Below are 17,557 nucleotides of genomic sequence, written 5' to 3'. Positions count from 1 at the left end.
TGGGGGGCAAGCAGGAGGCAGCTGATCAATGATTCTCTCCCATCCTTGATGCTTCTATCTCTCTCTCTCCCCCTTCCTCTCTGAAATCAATAAAAATATATTTAAAAAGTAAAAGAACTGCCATCCACCCTAGCTGCTGGCCGAGTGCCTCGGTCACTGGCATGAGCGCGGTCACCGGAAGAAGCCCTGCGCCGCTGATTCAGAAGGGGTCGCGCCCACTTGCAGTGCCCGGCAAGCACAGAGGCAGGAACGGGGCGGTCGTGCCCCTGTCGTGATGGAAGAGGCACATGGAAGCGGCATCTTGTTTCGATTCTAAAAGGAGAAAGTCCTTGATCTGCGGCCTTCCTGGGGACAGGAGCCTGGCTCCGAGCCCCGTGTGGAGGTAGCGGCCGGGCTGCGCTGGGCGCCCATGGCCTGTGTCCACTGCAGGCACTTGGGATAATGAGGAGGAGAGGACCCCGCGCCCCAGGAGGGGAGGCTGGGCGTCCAATGCAGGGCAGAAGCCCTGCCGCCGGCTTCTCACCTCCCTGGTCTCCGTCCCGGCTCTGTCCCCCCTCCGCTGGCGGGCAGCCTCCTGCACCCGGTGTCAGGCTTTGCTTCCCGTCCCCGAAGAGCAAAGGAGGATTGTAGGGAATTGATTCAGAATTCCCTTTAGAGGAAACATCCGGAAAAGAAGGAAAAGAGAAACCTCTGAAATCCAGAGGAGCCAGAACACAAGGCTGAAGTCTGAAAGTGAGTTCTTGTTTTCCTCAGACCCAGTGTGTTAACGCAGAGCCGACGTGTGCGTTGCTGCCTTGCCAGCTAACGGACCTCGGCTCGGTCTCAGCTGAGGCTACGGAAGCGCTGGAAGCAGGCGCACGTCCCACGCGTGGAAGCGCTGCCCTCGTGGGGACTGAGGCTCTGGAATGAGCCAGTGCTGGGGACACGTGGGCAGGGGGCCCCGCTTCCCCCAAACGAACTTCCCAGCAGACACGTCCCGAGACGCCAGGGCGTGAGTGCGGCTTGATGTGTGTGTGTCGTTCCCGTTGGCATCCACACAGACGCTGTCAGGTCTGCCTCTGTGAGGGCAGCTGCATGCACAGTGCGAGCACGCGGGGCTCGGCGGTCTCTTTCTTCCAGACGCACAATGATTTTCTGGCGCAGCCATTGACACTCCCCTGTATATTCCATCCATGATTTAAAGGACAGTGGCATTTTCTACACACGCACTCTGCCTGGGAGGTGGGCGAATAAAGACTCAGCAAGTGCACTGCAGGCCAGCTCCCAGCGCAGTGAAGACGTGGGGATGCCTGGGGATGCCTCCCTCCCCCAACGGCTCATTGAACTCAACTGGGTCAGCGGAAAACTCAACCCTGGCGCCGGCCAGCCCGACAGCTGACAGCTCTCTCTCCGTCTGATGCTCGTGTTCCCACACGCTCATTCCCGAGCCGCCGTCCACAGCTAATGACCCATCTGTCCGCCGACCTGTCCAACCTCACAGGTGTTCCTTGAGTTGTCCGCAGAAGATCCCAGCGTCCCACGGGGCTTGCAGCCCGCTGACTGGGCTCTGCAGGGACAGCCCCGCCTGGCGGGGGGAGGCAGCCGCCGCTCACCTGTGGGCTGGTGCCTGCCCCCGACCCGGAAAACCCACCGCCACTCGTGCCACGGGTCTGTGCAAGGCCGAGTCGATGAATTCCTCATCATCTCCGCTAATGTCCCTTAGTTAACACCTTAGGGTGGCATAAGAGTTTTACCCAGGATACCCCTTTAAGTCCTCAAAACAACCCTGACAGGCAGGAACCCCAGTTATCTCCAGTGAGCGATGGAATTGAAGCCGGGACGGTCACATCCTTACCTGTGGCCTCACAGCCAGGCCAGCCTCGTGCTGACCCTCTTCCTCCCTCTGCCTGCGCCGCCGGGCGGAGGCCGCTGCGATCCGGTCCTCAGCGAGGACGTGCCTTGGTCGGAGAACACAGGCCTCTTTGGAGGGTCTGTGTGAGAACAGCTACCTACCGAGCACTTCCCGGGAGCCAGCCCCCAGGACCCGGTGCCCAAGGCCGCACAGTTGGAAGACCCACCTCTCAGTGGGACCCTAACGACTTCGCTTCTCGCTCTCACCTTCCTTTCAGTCACAACACTCTCATTTTCGTGTGTTTCTGATGCCTCACCTGTGACTGTTGCCAACAGGGTGCACACGGAACATCGAGATGCTTTGCCTCCAGGCTGACATGGCGCATAAGCTCTGCAGGGTCGTCAGCAGTAAAACAAGAATGTCAACCTGACAGATTCGTCGTCTCCTTTCAGAAAAATGGAATGAGAGCCTGGGGAGGAAGGCCTGGCAGTTGGGAGCTTGTCTCCGTGCCACGGCCCGGGCTGCAGACGGTCCTGCGGGCCCGCGGGGAGGAGCTGCGTGGCCTCCTTGGCAGTGAAGGATTAAGGGCACCCCTTTCAATGCCTGTCGCGGGAGGCAGTGCAATAGGGAGCGACTGGATTTGCTTTCTGGTTGCATAAATGCTTTCTAGACGCGGGACCCAATGGGGAAAACGCTTATTTTCATCCTCCGGCAGTTTTGGGTGCTGTAAATAGACTCCACAGGATGGTCAGGACATACATGGATTCTGGGGGCATCACCCAGGAAGGAGACGGGGGTCCTCAGGGCTGGAGGAGCGGAGGAGGGGTCAGGGGAGCTCACAGTTGCCAATCCTGAAGACTTCCCTGGTCGCGTCTGGGCCCCCATGGCCTCTCTGGGCGTAGCTGGTACTTACTGGTGCTCCTGGGTGTGCTGGTGTGTCTGTGCTGAGTCGCGCACAGGAATGGGAGGGGATTTGCTAGTATTATCCCCTCGAGTTGCAGATGAGAAATAGGAGATTTAAGAAGATTAAGGAGCTCGCCCCAGTTTCTGCAGCTGAGACAAAAGCCAGGCTTTAATAGACCATCGAACTGCAGAGCCAGCACAAACTCGGGCACTCGTCACCCCAAGTCCCCCTCCTGTAGATGCCCAGGCATGTTGAAGGCCCTTCCCATCTGTTAAGTGAGATTTATAAGTACCTGTTTGTTTTGTGCAAAACATGCCCGTTTTCAACAGGCAGAGGTGAGGAATGACACGCTAGATAATAAAAAAGTAATCCCATCAGCCTTCTAAAAAATTGTGATGAAACGTACCATTTTAGCCTTGTACGTGTACAATGTGTACTATTAAGCACATTCCACTCTTGTGCAACCATTCCCAACACCCCTGTTGTGAAACCATGTTCCTCTGTGCATCTCGATGCTCTGGCGTCTTCCTCAGGAAGGAGGGTCAGCTTTCTGACCCAGCGTGCGGAGTTGGGGAGGGAGAGGGGGAGGGGGAGAGGAAGATGTCAACACCCTGTCCCCCTGTCCCACCTATCTTCAGAACCAAATGTGGGTGGTGAGGGGAGCAAGGACTCACGACCTGGTCAGAAGAGGCAGCTGTCCCTGTGGGGGGCTCTGCCTGTGTGATGGGGGGGGGTCCCTCATACCAGCCCCCTAGGCCAGTGATGGCGAACCTGACACGCGTGTCAGAGGTGACACGCGAACTGATTTTTTTGGTTGATTTTTCTTTGTTAAATTTCATAAGTCTTTGTTTTACTATGGTTGCAAATATCAAAAAATTTCTATATGTGACACGGCACCAGAGTTAAGTTAGGGTTTTCCAAAATGCTGACACACCGAGCTCAAAAGGTTCGCCATCACTGCCCTAGGCTATGATAGGAGCAGACAGGACCTGGCGACCGGAGGCGGTGGGTGGTGGGGATAGTTCAGCTACGGGTCCCTCCCAACCTGATGAAAGATGTCAGCGCACGCAGATCAGGTCCAGGCCAGCCAGCCTTTAACCAGATTCCCTCACAGAAAGGCCACCCCAAGAGGCCAGCAGAGACCGGGGACGGCACGCAAGTCCAGGCCCGCTCCCCTCACCCAGCGGCTCCGTGTGGCCGGAGCGGGGCCAGAGATATCGACAACCCTGCTGACGCAGCGCAGGCTGGCGCCATTCATCTGCTCCCGGGCACTGTGTATTCCAGCTGCTCCGCCCCCTCCCCTTGGCGCAAACCGGCCAGGCCTTCGTGGTCCTTCCATCCCGAGGAAGCCGACACGCTCACCCCAGCAATGAACCGACGGGAACTATCCCACACACGCCCACTCCCCCAGCATAAAGCACAGCACCCCAAAGAGAAGTCGGGCTTTATTAGAGAATATACCCAAAATACGGCATTTATTAACAGAGGACATATTTTCTGGATGGAAATACACTCTGTGTCACAGCGACAATGATACCAGCTTTTAGATTCTACCTGGTGGACCTCTGCAGCTCAGAAGTCACTGAATTATGGCAGGAGTCACATGTAAGGGGACTTTGCTACAAATATAGACGGACGTGGGGATTTCTCCTTCGTACAACATCTTGGAGCCAGAACAGTGATCCCGTCTGGTTCACGTCGCACTGAATCCTGAGCATTTTACCTGATTCACGTCACTGCGATCTCCTGGTGCAGATCCGAACCCGCCTCCTCCCACCTGACACCCTGTGTGAGGCTCACGCGCGCTGTGAACAGGCAGTTCCCCTCCGATCCCTTTAATCATTTCTTACAGGAAGACCACCCCCAGCAAAGCACCGCCCACCACGCCGCTGCATCGTGGACAGCTGGCCCGGCTCCTCCCACGGGAATAGCAAGCGTCAGGGGGACGGGAGGGGACAGGACGGGTCTAGTTGGGAGCCCAGCAGTAGGGGTCGCAGAGCAGCGGTCCGATTCGCCGCGTGGGCCGGCGCTCCGCGCCGGGGACCTCGGACGCTGGGGACCACGGCCCGTGTCTCACTGGAAGGACGCCCTGACCTGGCGGCCGTGCAGGGGCTGCGTGGGGCGCCAGTTGTCCACCATGAGTTCTTCCGCCTCCCCCTCCTTGTTGAAGCTAAGTTGACGGAACGTGTTTATCTAAAAGACACAGAAAAGGTTAGAAAATTAAAAAGAAACGTTTCACGGCGATACTGAGGGACGCACTGGATCACATCTGACATGGGCTCTCCTATGTGCACAGCACCATGTACCCATGTTCACGTCTCACGGGACCCCACAGATAATCACAGATGCACACGCATGCATTCACCGACGGATCCCTCTCTATGACACACGCTCGGAATCGCTGCTGTTGCTGGAAGGCCATTTCCGTTCGCTTTCTGCTTTCCTCCTGACTTTATACCTTTGAGATGTAACATAACAATCCCAAGTGAAAATTAAAGTTCTGCGTCTGCCCTGTGGAGGGTGAACTACAGCACCTGTGCAGTTGGGGGTCCAGGGTCGGCAAGCCCAGAGCCGGAAGGCAGGCCGGCGTCTCTGCTCAAATGCGCAGGACACTGCCCTGGAAGGCTGTGCCGAGTGGGCGTCCAGTCCTGGTCTTGGTGGATCTTTTTATTTTTATTTTATTGTTTCTTTGTTTATTTATCTTTGGTTAATCCTCACCCGAGGATACTTTTCCATTGAGTTTTAGGGAGAGTGGAAGACAGAGGGACAGACAGAGAACATCCATGTGAGAGAAACACATCGATTGGTTGCCTCCTGCAGGAGCCCTGACCAGGGCCCGGGCCGGGGAGGAGCCTCAGCTTGGCTTTGACCAGAATCGAACTCGGGACCTTTGGGTTCACAGGCCGATGCTCTATCCACTGAGCCAAACTGGCTAGGGTGACTCTTATTTTTTAAGCAGGAAGGGAGAGAGACACATCAGGAATGAGAGAAAATCATCGATTGGCTGCCTCCTGCACACCCCACACTGGGAATTGAGCCCACACCCCGAGCATGTGCCCTCATGGGGAATCGAACTTTGACCTCCTGGTTCAGAGGTCAATGCTCAACCACTGAGCCACACCGCCCAGGTGTCTTGGTTGATTTTTATTCCCTTTTAAGTTTGTTCCCTGGCCCTGTGATGGACACGGGCAGTCTTCACCCGCCCCCACTTCTCAGAGGCTGTTTTGCAAAGCGGTTCTTCCCTTTCCCCACTCGAGACTTGATCTGCGTGAAGGAGGTCGGCGGCCACCAGTCAACAGCCTGAGCTGTTTGGTTCAGTGATATTCCCACAGTCACCCCCACAAAGTCAACTTTGATTGAAGTGGACGACGGTGACCTGCCCTGTCCCTGCCCCGCTGGGACTGCAAGGCCTTAATCACCTGCTGTGCAGACTGCACTGCACCCAGCGCACGGCGAGGGGTCTGCCTCGGCCTCCGGCCACTCTGGCCGCAGGGACTGAGTCGAATAGTTTCTGCCAGGCCCCTCGCCTTCCTCAGGAGTCGGGGGGCTGAGGAGCATCCTGGCCCTGTAACCGTGGGCGTGACAGGTCATTGCGCAGGCTTCGCTTTCTCAGCATTCGCAGAAGCAGCACTCATTCGGTGAAGGCACCTGGCCCACCAAACCCTCCTGTGTTTATAGCTTCAGGCTATGGTAATGACGAGCCGTGTTTATTGCATGTTTAGTAGCTCAGCTCTGCACACATGGCCCCACGGCCAGAGCACCAGGAGGAGGTTACCAGGTTGGCTGACCCCACAGCCCCGCACCTGGCCCGCCCGCCGTCGGGGACCCACCTGCTCGCTGCTCACGCTGATGGGCTCCCTGAGCACGATCCAGGTGACGCACTCCAGCAGCGGTGGCGTGGTCAGAGAGCCGGGGTAGGTCCAGTAGTCCAGGCTCCCGGGGAGGAGCCCACACGGGTCGAAGCCAGTGAAGGCGGCGCTCTTACCCTGGCACAGGCGACACTCAGGTTAGAGCCCATGGTCGGGCGGGAGGCGCACCTAACAGCCACAGCTGCATTTTAAAGAGACTCCACTCCCCGGGAAACAGTACTGAAAGAGCGTCACCCAGGCGTCTGCCCGGAAACAGCCATGAGCTGGAGAACCTGACTGCTCTCCACCCGGTGCCCACACAGGTGGCCAGTTCCCTTCCGTTTAAGGGGGAGTCACATTTCCTTGCGCACCTCATGTCCTTTATCCGTTCACGCGTTGGTGGACACTTAGCCCTCCCTCTGCTCCCCCCCCCAGTTGGCTGTTGTGTATGATGCTGTGATGAGTGTGGGGTGCAGGTGTCTTTTTGAGTTAGTGCTTTCAGGTCAGGTTTATTCAGGAGTCAACGGCGTCAAGCTAGAGGTGGGAGGTGAGCATTTCAGAAGCCAGAGGCTGCTGTGAGGGCGAGCTTTATGGAGCCAGGGCTGCCACTGGCCATGGCAGTATTTAGTTTACGCCGAAGCCCATTGACCTCAATGCAGCCGTGCCCTCGGGAGGGTTTAAACATGGGACGAATCAATTCGAGGAGGCCCAGAACAGGCACCTCCCTGAGGCGGGCCCTGTGCGTTGCGTTCACCACGGTACGAAGTGGCCGGCACGTGGCAGGCCCTCAGGAGACCCCTGCACAGGGGTGAGTGACTGGCTGAGCAGGCGGCCTTTCGGCCTCCTCCCAGGCACGAGCCCCTGACGCGCAGAGGGACGCGTGGATGGGGAAGCCAGATTACGCAAACACAAGTCTTAGACGGGCATCAGGATCAACTTTTGGATTATAAAAGAGTTAAATACATACATAAGCGACATTTTACCTTTAATTGCTCTCCCAGACACCCCTTGTCAAGCCAAAGCTATTCCATTTGAACAAAAGCGCTTCCCCAAGCCCGTGGGGTGGCGGGACACTCACGTACCTTTGTTTTAATGGAGCACAGCGCATCGACGACCTTCTGGAGGCCCGGCTTAGCGTCGCCGACCTAGAGCAAGACACGGGACCAGGTGCTGTATGGCAGGTGGCACCACACCCTTTAGATCTGGGCAGTTCTATCATAGAATTTCTCCAAAGAGTAAACCCAAACCCCACACTTGCTACCTGGCCCCCCCACAAACGCAGGCCGCAGCCCTGGCAGCCCCAGAGATGAGCTTCTCATCCTCTCCAGCGGCAACAGCGCTCTCAGCTCAGAAGGAAGGACACTGGCCCGAGCTCGCCTGCACCTTCTCGCAGGCCTTCGCCAACTGTCCGCCCTTGCTTTTAACACTCTCCCCTGGCTCTCCTGCCTCCCCAACCCCTCAGCCCTCGTTTCCTTCCATCATCTAATCAGCGTCTTCCACGCCTCTCCATGCTTTCCGTGGATGGTTTCATAGAAACCAGGGCGACAAGGTAAAATGTCGCGGCTCCCACCTTGACATAGTCCAGCCGTGACTCACCAGCCCATGACTCCACTGGCTTTACAACTGTCAGGATGGCAGCTCAACCTTCCGTCCCCTGTTGCTTGCAATTCCCCACTATGGAGCCGTCCTGCAGGCTGAGAGCCTGCCCTTCCTTTAGCGTGTGGGGTCCAAATAAGTCCCCCCACCTGCCCCCCGCCCCTGCCGTGTGCCTCTGTGGGGTGCAGATTGTTTGGAGCTAAAGTCAACCTTAGCAAACTTCTAGCCCCTCCTCCCACTTTAACTACTTAGAAGAATTTGAGTTAGAGGCTCTGCCCAGAAGAGGTGATCAGAGATAACCCTTTGTCATGGCTGTAGGGCAGGGAAAACTGCTGATTAAAGGGCTGCCCTTCTCACCCTCCTGCAGCTGAGGCCCCAGGCCCTCCCCACCCCCAGCTCAGATGTCTCATAGCCCAGGTTCCCGCTCCTGCAGGTAGATTCTGACTCTCCTGTTTGCGGGGTTCCCATACAGACGGCTGTACTCCACGTGGTTATTTCTCTTGCCTCATGTCTATTGGGCTGCTAGGCGGCCAGGAGCACCTCGAGGGCAGAGGTGCTCCCCCACAGCCGTCTGTCATGAAAGACACTGTCCAGCTCAAGGGGAGGAACCGTGGACGTGGGCAGGGTCGCTCTTGCTCCCTTCACCTCACAGGGACGCATCGTCACAGTCTCTTGGAACAGTGCCAACACCACTTCTCAAGTCCTCCTCGGTCCCATCTCCACCCAGGCTCTCTGGAGAATGTCCTATTGGCTAGAAGTGTCCTGTCTGGCTCATCTTTGCTGAAAACAGGGAAAGAACGGGGCTGTCCACTAACCTTCAAAAAAACACCCAAAACAGCCAGCCCGTCGGGTTGTTTGACGGCCGTCCCGAAATCCCCGTACTTGGTGTTCCAGTGAACCAGGTGCAGCTGCGGCAGGAGACAGACCACTCACAGTGAGGATGGACAGACCAGGGACCCTGCCCCCACCCCCACCCCCACTGTGGTCTCTGGGCATTTTAAGAGTAAGCCTTTCCTTCATTTTAATTCTATTTAAACTGTTTGGCATAAGAACAAGTGATTTCATCAACAGCAAGAGTTGCATGTTCTGCGGGAAGACGCAAATTCTCTTTCTAGGTTTATATGAAAACAGGTCCTCGCACTTGAATTCACTCACTCCCCCAACGCTGTCCTTGGAGCAGCGATAAGCAAGTGTGAAGGTCCTTTGTTCAAAAAGTGGTTCCCCCTGTTTAAGCCGAATTTACAAAATTAAGCTTTTGAAATTAATGCCAAGTATCACTGTGTTTTCCCCAGAAGCAAGCAAGCACAGGTTACCTCTGCGGCGTATTTCTCCTGATCCACCGTGTGCTCCGAGCCCTGCCCATCGCACGAGCCCCAGTGGAAGTGGAACTGAACCAGTCGGTAGGTGTCAGCGAGAGGTCCTCCCTTCAGCACTGAAATGTAAAAATATACGTGTGCGTGTGTATACACATGTGTACAGTGCATACTCATACATGTGCTACGGAACTCACACTACTAATGTTACATTTGACTCCCATTGTGTAGTCCTGCATACGTGCCCATAGCAACATTTTCACTGGAAATTCAATCCGGCTCCGGTTTGGCCCACAGTGCGGAGCAGAATACGCGGTAGCTGTTCCTCCGCGTGTTGCCCAAAGGACGCTGCTTTTCCCTCCGTCTGCTGAGCACCTGGCACTTCTCTTCCGGATTTGCTTGGGGGTCATAGGGTCAGGGCAGAGAGAGGAAGTGTTAAGGAAGCTATGGCTTCCTCTGTGAGTCACGGAGGAAGTTATTCCCTTGCTGGCCAGCGCAGGCCTCGGGCACCTTCGCACAAATGTGGCTACCTCTCCGCAGGGACTGTCCTGAGGCGACTCAGCTAACCTGTCAGGACAGTCCTACAGGCCAGAATTTCTGAAATACCAGCATTCTTGATCTCAATGCTATAAAATCCTGTTTTCCTCACACAGGCTTTCCAAATCCTTTAGTAGCAGTGACCATCCAAATCCAAAAGCTACTAACTAGCTTTGTCCCTTTAAAATTTTTATTTACCCTCTCTGACCCTAACGTCCTCATCTGTAAAATGGGTACATCCAATTGTTGATTACTCCACTAGGTACTGATCACATACTAGTGGAGGTGCTCTATTACCTCCAGGAACTTCTAATTCTAACTTGAATAACTAACTACCTCATGATTCCCATGTTCTGATATTAATTACAGTAAAAGCAGTCCTAGAAATCGCGGTGTTGGACCACAATCTATCTGTGACAGTTGTGTCTTAAGAGAGGATTAAAATAGTAAGAGGTCACTGCTTCCCTATCCCCTCCAAAAACTTTCTACCTGACTTATATGTATTAATGGGGTTTAACCAGTATATTTTAAAGCTTTTAAAGTTAGTTTAGTTCTACCACTTCACTGTTATTTTTTCCAGAACTGGGATTAAACATCTGCTCCCATAAGTATATTTTATTAGTTTTGGTTTATAATTCATAAAAGAATGAGTCCAAACTTTGGCTTTGCAAATCAAAGGGACCAAGTCTGGATGGACAAGTTTGCTGGCTTCCCTTTCGCTAAATGTGCTTACAAGGCGGCAGCAGATGCTCATCCAGCGGAAGGGAAGGGGAAGCCGATGGGAGGTTCTGGGGAGGCTTTTCTGTGGCTCCTGACATGGCCTTGGGGCGCCTCTGCTTCTCACGGGAGAAAGAGAGAATGAAAAAAACCCGCGAATCATAAATAGTGCTATGTTACTAAATCATAAATAGAGCTGCTAAGAAACATGAATTTGATGTTTTCTGACAAAAATCATCTCTCTTGAAACTTAATAACAATTAATTGTAAAAGCTTTTTTTAACCTCATAAGTCTATGAGAAAAGAATTAGCCTTATCACCCCAAATAGGCTTTTTCAGAAATTAGATAATTCCTATTTTTCATAATGATATATCCTTAAAACAAAATACTTGTTTATGAAATAAATTGATGTTGGAAGTAATTCCTTTATAACTTTTTAAAGCTACTAACTAACTGGCGGGCTGATCCTGAAAACCATTGTAACATCATTCATTCTACCAAGTGGGGAAGTGGGTTAAGTAAATCTGAGCGGACTGGTCTCCCTCCCTGCGAAGAATCTTAAACTGTAGAGATCACGAAGCTTAGAGCTAGTTCTTACTCACTCTCTGGCGGATGTTTAGATTCCATCCTACTTTACTTCTTACAGAGAACATTGAGTCAGGCAAGAGTATATATGAGCTTTCATTAAACGGGACTTACTAATACTAAAAAGGAAAAGGAATTAAGCTCTGGGTTCAATGATTAAACACATTCCGTGCTGATCTGTTATTACCGGATACCTGTTTTCACTCCTATTAAAATAAAACTATGTGGCTATGTAAATTGTAAGCCTGCTGTAATTTTAAAAGATTATTATAGTTACTGTTTACTTGCTATTAAAGGCAGCATTTCTGACCTTCTTCAACTAGTTGGTTATTTCTCAAAACTCCTTAACATGAAGTCTAGTCAATGAAGTCCCTCAAGAGCGTTGTTATGATAACAACTTGCCGTGAGCTGTCGTAAAGGCGTGCCTGTCTTTTTAACTGAGAAGCAGCACAGACAGCACGTGCTGGAAGCTGGGAAGCGGCTGCCTCTGGGTCTGCTTGCTTACTTGCTTTACGTTGGCTGCCTCAGGTCACCTCTAAACTACCCCAGTTTAAAATGAAACCTGCTTTTCTACTGCAAAAATAAGGTTTAAAAATAGCAGAAGTTGTTTCTGTAAAAGGCAACGAGGCCCGTGGGGCGGACGAGGCATGGCCTACTGCCTGGTGGAAACGTGCTGCACGGGAAGGACAGACTCACGCGGGCTCCCATGCACCCGAAGCCCCGATTCCCCCTCCCCCCACGCCCGCCGCCCACGGGCGCTTCAGCCTTTCACTGCCGTGACTGCCTCAGTTGTACCAACTAAATACACAAACTGCAAAGTGAGCACCAAGTATATTCTAGCCGCATCTGTCTTCCTGTACAGATTACGTGGAAAAATTATGTTGAATATAGGTTGTTTGTAAAAATTAAGACATTCATGCCAGTCATACTGAGATAAATCAGACCACCTACACAAATTAAAAACTGAAATGTTAACGCTTTGAATTTTTTTCTTCCAAATCACATGATCACTTAATATAAAATGCATCCAAATAACAAAGCCCTCCCTGGAAGTCAATAATCTCTCTTAGATCCAAAATACAAATAAACTAACCCGATGGTCTTTGGTTTAAACTTAAAATTTAAGGAGTTTCCTATCAACAATGTGAAGAAATAAATCCACTAAACACAGCATTTCCAACAGGTGAACAACGCTCTCTGTGAATAATCAGAAAACTACCACACTGCATTCCTGTGGCCTTCCCGGCGGAGGCGGCGGCCAGGCCTCCCTGGGAGAGGAGAGCAGACATGGGGCGGCCCAGGGCGAAACGGGCGGCCTGCGCGGCTGCTTCTGAGGAGCAAAATGGCAGGCTGCCCTTCGCTACGTAGACACACGGAAATTCAGCTTTCAGAGGCAGGTGGATGGCAACTGTCCAAGAATTAAAAAGGAGGCTCAGGTATGTACACACACGGTGCCTGGTAGCAGCTGCATGGAAGCCGAGGGGGTGGAGGTTCACGTCTGTGACATACACTGGACATGACATGCGTGTTACTGCAGACAGACCGTGATCATCTATGATGCGGACTGCGAGCCCGAACGCAGACACACACACACACACACACACACACACACACACACACATGCCATGAACACGATCTGCACGGGGTGCTGCGCTTGGTGGGGTTGGGTGCAGGCCGCGCTTTGCAGGCAAGCCCTGCATTTGTGGTGGATGTTTCCTTTGGAGCTGAGATTGTCTGTGGGAGGGAAGTTTAGCAGCTTCAACAGCAGGTTCCTGAAAAGCAAGCAGAACCCAGAATGTGCCCAGAGCAGGTCTGCTCGCCTGCCCGGGGCCAGGACAGCTCGGCTGCCTTCCTTCTTCCTTCTTGAATTAATATAAACAGATACAAACATTCCAATTTCTCAAAAAACAACACAGAAATAATGCAGTGTATGGATTAGCCCCATAATCCAGACGTTGTTTTTCAATATTTGCCTCTAACTTCGCAATAAAGCAGGAGAGTTTTGCACTCATTAATGAAAGTTAATAAGTTAGCAGGAATTAGGAATTTTGACTGCTGATCTTTTCTCTCAAATAAAGCCAGTAATAAAAGATCTTAAGCAGGGGGAGTTATTTTCTAATAATGAAAAAACTCTAACAAGATTAACGATTTTTCATTAATGTAAGGTGGTTTGTTTTTAAAGGACTTTAGAAGATTGATGAGGGCTTTAGCCCAAGCTTCTGGTCACAGCCCATTGCCTCCCAGGCAAAAAGAACTCCCTGGGCTTAAACAGCGATAAGTTCTGCCGCCTCAGCTCCTGACTCCATGTATTTGAGTTTGGAGATAAGATAGCATTTAGGATATATTTGAAAATCCGAACCTCTGAGAAGTGCTAGAAGACTGAAATCACAGAGGGAGGGAAAAGGAAATAAACTTAAGGGTTTAAAAGTATAAAATAAGTGGCAAAGGATATAAAAATGATAAACACCATAACAATAACTCCTAACAAAAAGAGAAGTTAAAGTGTTGACTTAACGAGCTTGGGTGACCGGAAGGATAAATTATTTTGGGAGGTATGTGGACAGAAAAGCGCAGTGCTGGAGACGGTGTGCACGCACTAGGTGAACCGTGTTATTTTGTGAAGATTTCTATTCCCTCCTATTCTGAGGTCCCCAGGCCGTCACTCCCAGGACGGGAGGCCAGCCTCTGCCTTACGCCCGGCAGCCGCTTCTTCTAACCTGAGAGGCCAGGATCTTTACAAAAGTCCGAAGCCTGTCCCCCGCCTGGTACGATCGCTTTGGTTCTGTTTTAATTCTGTGGGTGTGTTTTCCCTTAACATCAATATTTAATGCATTCTGCATTCTCGAAAAGAGAGAAAGCTTCCTGTTCAACCAGAACAGCTGAGGAGGTTGCAGTGTTTGGACAGAGGCACAAAGGAGACTTTCACATGCGAGAGAGGTCTTTCTGCGCCTGCCTGTCCGGTTCCCATGCCTCCCGGCCGGTGCCAGCAGGTGCGGTGCCCTGGCAGCCTTGGGCCGACCTCTTCCTTCGCCTGGAGCCCCTCCAAGCCTGGGCCTGGCCTCACCGAGACCCGAGCCAGCTCAGGCCACCCTGTTTCCTCGGCCCTGCAAGACTTCCTGTCGCACGTACGGGAGCGGCTGACCCAGCCGTCACTCCCACCTTTCTCCCAGGTGCCCCAGCCCCTGGCCGGCCCTCAGGCGCCTGCCTGACTTTGCATCTCATTGTGTTGGTGAGGATTTTTAAAATGAGAACTAAGTGAAGCCCACGTGTCTCCACGGCGTGGATTTGAGCCCCTCCCTAAACTAACCCACTTGTGTTCTCGGTTCACAATCTAAACACAGCCGCCGCTTTACAAATGCAAGTGGCCCACAGGGATGGGAAACCAGGTGACCAGCCCCTGCCCGTGGAGAAACCCCCCGGGAGCAGCGGGTGCGTGGCCGGACGCGCAGCTACAGCTGGGTGCCATGCAGGAAACCAGCAGGACCCCTTTAATATCAGACATGGAACGTGCCGGTACACTGACAAACGAGACGTGGAAACCCCATCGAGGGAGTGCTGGAGGTAATCTTAGAGCTCAGCACGCTTCCCCCTCCGGTGCACGCCATCCTCACTCCAGTTTCACAGGAAAGAAAGCAAACCTCTGAGAGGCCAGGCTGCTGCCACCGGGGCCACGGATCCCGGGCGAGGCTCACAGCTACCCCCAAATGCTGACCCCGCTCCCCAACACACACGCACTAGAGCAGTGCACGGTTCCATCTGTTTCTCACTGTTCCAAGGAAGACTCTCAGCACTCAGGTGGCATGTGATTTTATACTGGGTTCTGTGTGGCATCCAGGGAGGTCTGGAACTGGCAGACCCAGACCCAGGGAAAACAACTATTTCACTGGCAACACTGAATGTGCTTTGTCTCTTAGAAAAAAAAAGCTGACAACTACAGACTAAAGTAGCTTCTGTTTTTTTAAATAACCAAACATGAAGTGTTACGGCATCCTTTCTATATGTACAATACCGCCAAGACCTTTGGCCCTGTCCTATTACAATCTGCACACGAAGGAAAGAAACTGTCTCCCTTCTATTTAACGTTATATTTAACTTCATCGCCGAGCGTTGCTGCTTTGGAGTGGGAGGCGCCGGGGAAGGTGACACGGCAGAAACGCACAGAAGGGTCTCCAGGGGACACCCTCCACCAACTTAATCCTCAAAACCTAGAAAATCATGTGCGTCCATGTGTGTCTGTGTGCGTGTGTGTGCTGGGTGAGGTGACCCCGAGCACGGGGTGAGAACGCTTCTCAGATCACCTCTACATTACCCGCCATCAAACTGTCTTCCCAAATCACTATTCAGAAAGCCAAGTGTCAAGAAATTTTAAAATAGGAAAGGGGCAGGGAAGAACTTTTTCAAAACGGTGCTGAATACATGGGTAAGAGCTGAGCAGGACAGTGGCCGCGCCTCTGAGGGCTCTGGTACCGGAGATGCTAGAGCTGCGGCCGTGGAGGCACCGTTTTAGCGGCACCATCGCGCTCCTTCTCATTGTCCCAGGCCCCTCCACAGCGCCCGCCTGTGTGTTTGCAGCAGCGGCCACGGACCTTCAGAGGCAGCGCTCAGGAGAACAGGGCAATAACATCAACCAGTGGGGGGGGGGGGGGCTCTATTTCTAAATAAGGAAAAGCACAGCATTCAACGAGCGCCCTGGAAACAGCTCATTACGAACAAATGATGGTCATCAGTTTTGTCCGTAATGGGCCAAGTATATCCACCAGCTCTAAACCATCTTCATTCGTGGAATGACTTTCTCAGTAGATACCAAGCTGTACTGCCACCCTTATCGCACTAGCCCAACACCCAGAAAATACTCAGAATTTTGTTTCCAAGAATTTGGGGGGGGGGGGGGGGGGGGGTGTTGATTTTTTATCCTCACCCAAGGACATGTTTCCATTGGTTTTTAGAGAGGAAGGGAGAGAAATATCTATGTGAGAGTGAAACTTAGAACTTAAATTTCTAATTTTTAAAAGTATGTTTTTGTTGATTTCAGAGAGAGAGGAAGGGAGAGGGAGAGGGAAAGGAAGAGGGAGAGGGAGAGGGAGAAGGAGGGGGAGAGGGTGAGGGAGGGGGCAGACATTGATGTGAGAGAGGAACAGAACTTAAATGTTCTAATTTTGCAAAACATCACTGTTGATGTTTCTTGCCAGGGGACACTGCCTTTTGGAATTTTCAGAGGCAGGTCCCAGGTTCTCAGTGGCCTGCAAGGGACCAGGGACTGTTCCAGGGAGGAGCAGCCCAGGTCATTTCAAGGTCATCGGCCTGCCCTCTGAGCCTGGCATCTGTGCCAGTCCCCACCCTGGCTCTTCAGGGCTGAGAAGGGTCCCCCTTCACCAGGAAAACAGCTTTTGGGTAAAAGGCCCCAGTGATGCGTTAGCCACTGACCTGCTGTGTTCTGGGAGTCGTCAAACTCCACGTTGAAGGAGTGGCCGTTGTTGAGGATCCGCCTGGACACCACCTGCTCGTAGGACACAGTCAGGGGCTTCAGCGCGGGGTCGTGAGCGGCGGCTTTGGTGTCAATGTCCACAGGGGACTGGCGGTGGCCCTTGGCAATGGGGAAGTCCTTGTGCCAGTGCTCGGGCCCTGGGTGGGGAGGGACGCGTGAGCCCCCGGCGGGGGGACAGGCACCCACTCCCCGGGAAGGGGCAGGGATGCAGGCTCCCATTGGGCGGCACCACCAAGCTGAAGAGCCTTTGGGAAAGCACCCCATGCCTCAGTTTCCCATTTGTTCTGTGGGTTAATAATGACATCTCCCATAGGGGCTGCTGTGAGATGGGCATCCATGTGTGGAGGCCACGCAGCACCCAGACATTGATGTCCTCTGGCTCTGAGAACCCAGGTCCCTGGCGGGAAAGCCCGCTCCTGGTGACCCCCTGACATTAGGGTCAGAGGTGAAGGGTGAACTCCGTTCAGGGCAAGGAATTCTAACCGCAGAGAAGTGCCAGGGACAGGCGGCGCGGAAGCCTCAGCCACAGGTGGCGCGGAGGATGGTGGGGGCGCGGGTCCCTGATTTCTGCCACCAACACCTACCATTTCCTGTTGCAACCTCTTCTCTCTCCTCCTGGGTCGGGGTAGGAGGGTGTCCCGCAGGGGCCCGGAGGGGCTGTCCTCGCGTCTCCCGCTGAGGATACACCCCACCCCCCTTGGGCCTGTGCGCGCCAGACGCGGGGGTCCCAGGCAGAGAAC

At 53.2% G+C, this 17,557-nt stretch overlaps 1 protein-coding gene across 1 annotated transcript in view; it reads right to left on the bottom strand.

Moving 5' to 3' along the window:
* Positions 1-4,162: 4,162 nt before the first annotated feature.
* Positions 4,163-17,557, bottom strand: part of LOC102764293 (carbonic anhydrase 2) — a 34,866-nt gene continuing 21,471 nt past the window's right edge. Inside the window, exons 3-7 of the mRNA XM_015570067.1 lie at positions 9,493-9,611; positions 8,995-9,087; positions 7,666-7,728; positions 6,566-6,721; positions 4,163-4,928 (exon numbers count right to left, since the gene is read on the bottom strand). Coding sequence (XP_015425553.1) covers positions 4,809-4,928; positions 6,566-6,721; positions 7,666-7,728; positions 8,995-9,087; positions 9,493-9,611 — 551 coding nt within the window. The 3' untranslated portion in view covers positions 4,163-4,808. The remainder of the gene's footprint in view (positions 4,929-6,565; positions 6,722-7,665; positions 7,729-8,994; positions 9,088-9,492; positions 9,612-17,557) is intronic.

The sequence above is a fragment of the Myotis davidii genome, unplaced genomic scaffold, assembly GCF_000327345.1.
Source record: "Myotis davidii unplaced genomic scaffold, ASM32734v1 scaffold1466, whole genome shotgun sequence".
Lineage (NCBI taxonomy): Eukaryota > Metazoa > Chordata > Mammalia > Chiroptera > Vespertilionidae > Myotis > Myotis davidii.
Note: the sequence above shows the minus strand (reverse complement) of the source record. Positions and strands in the feature narration are given on the sequence as shown.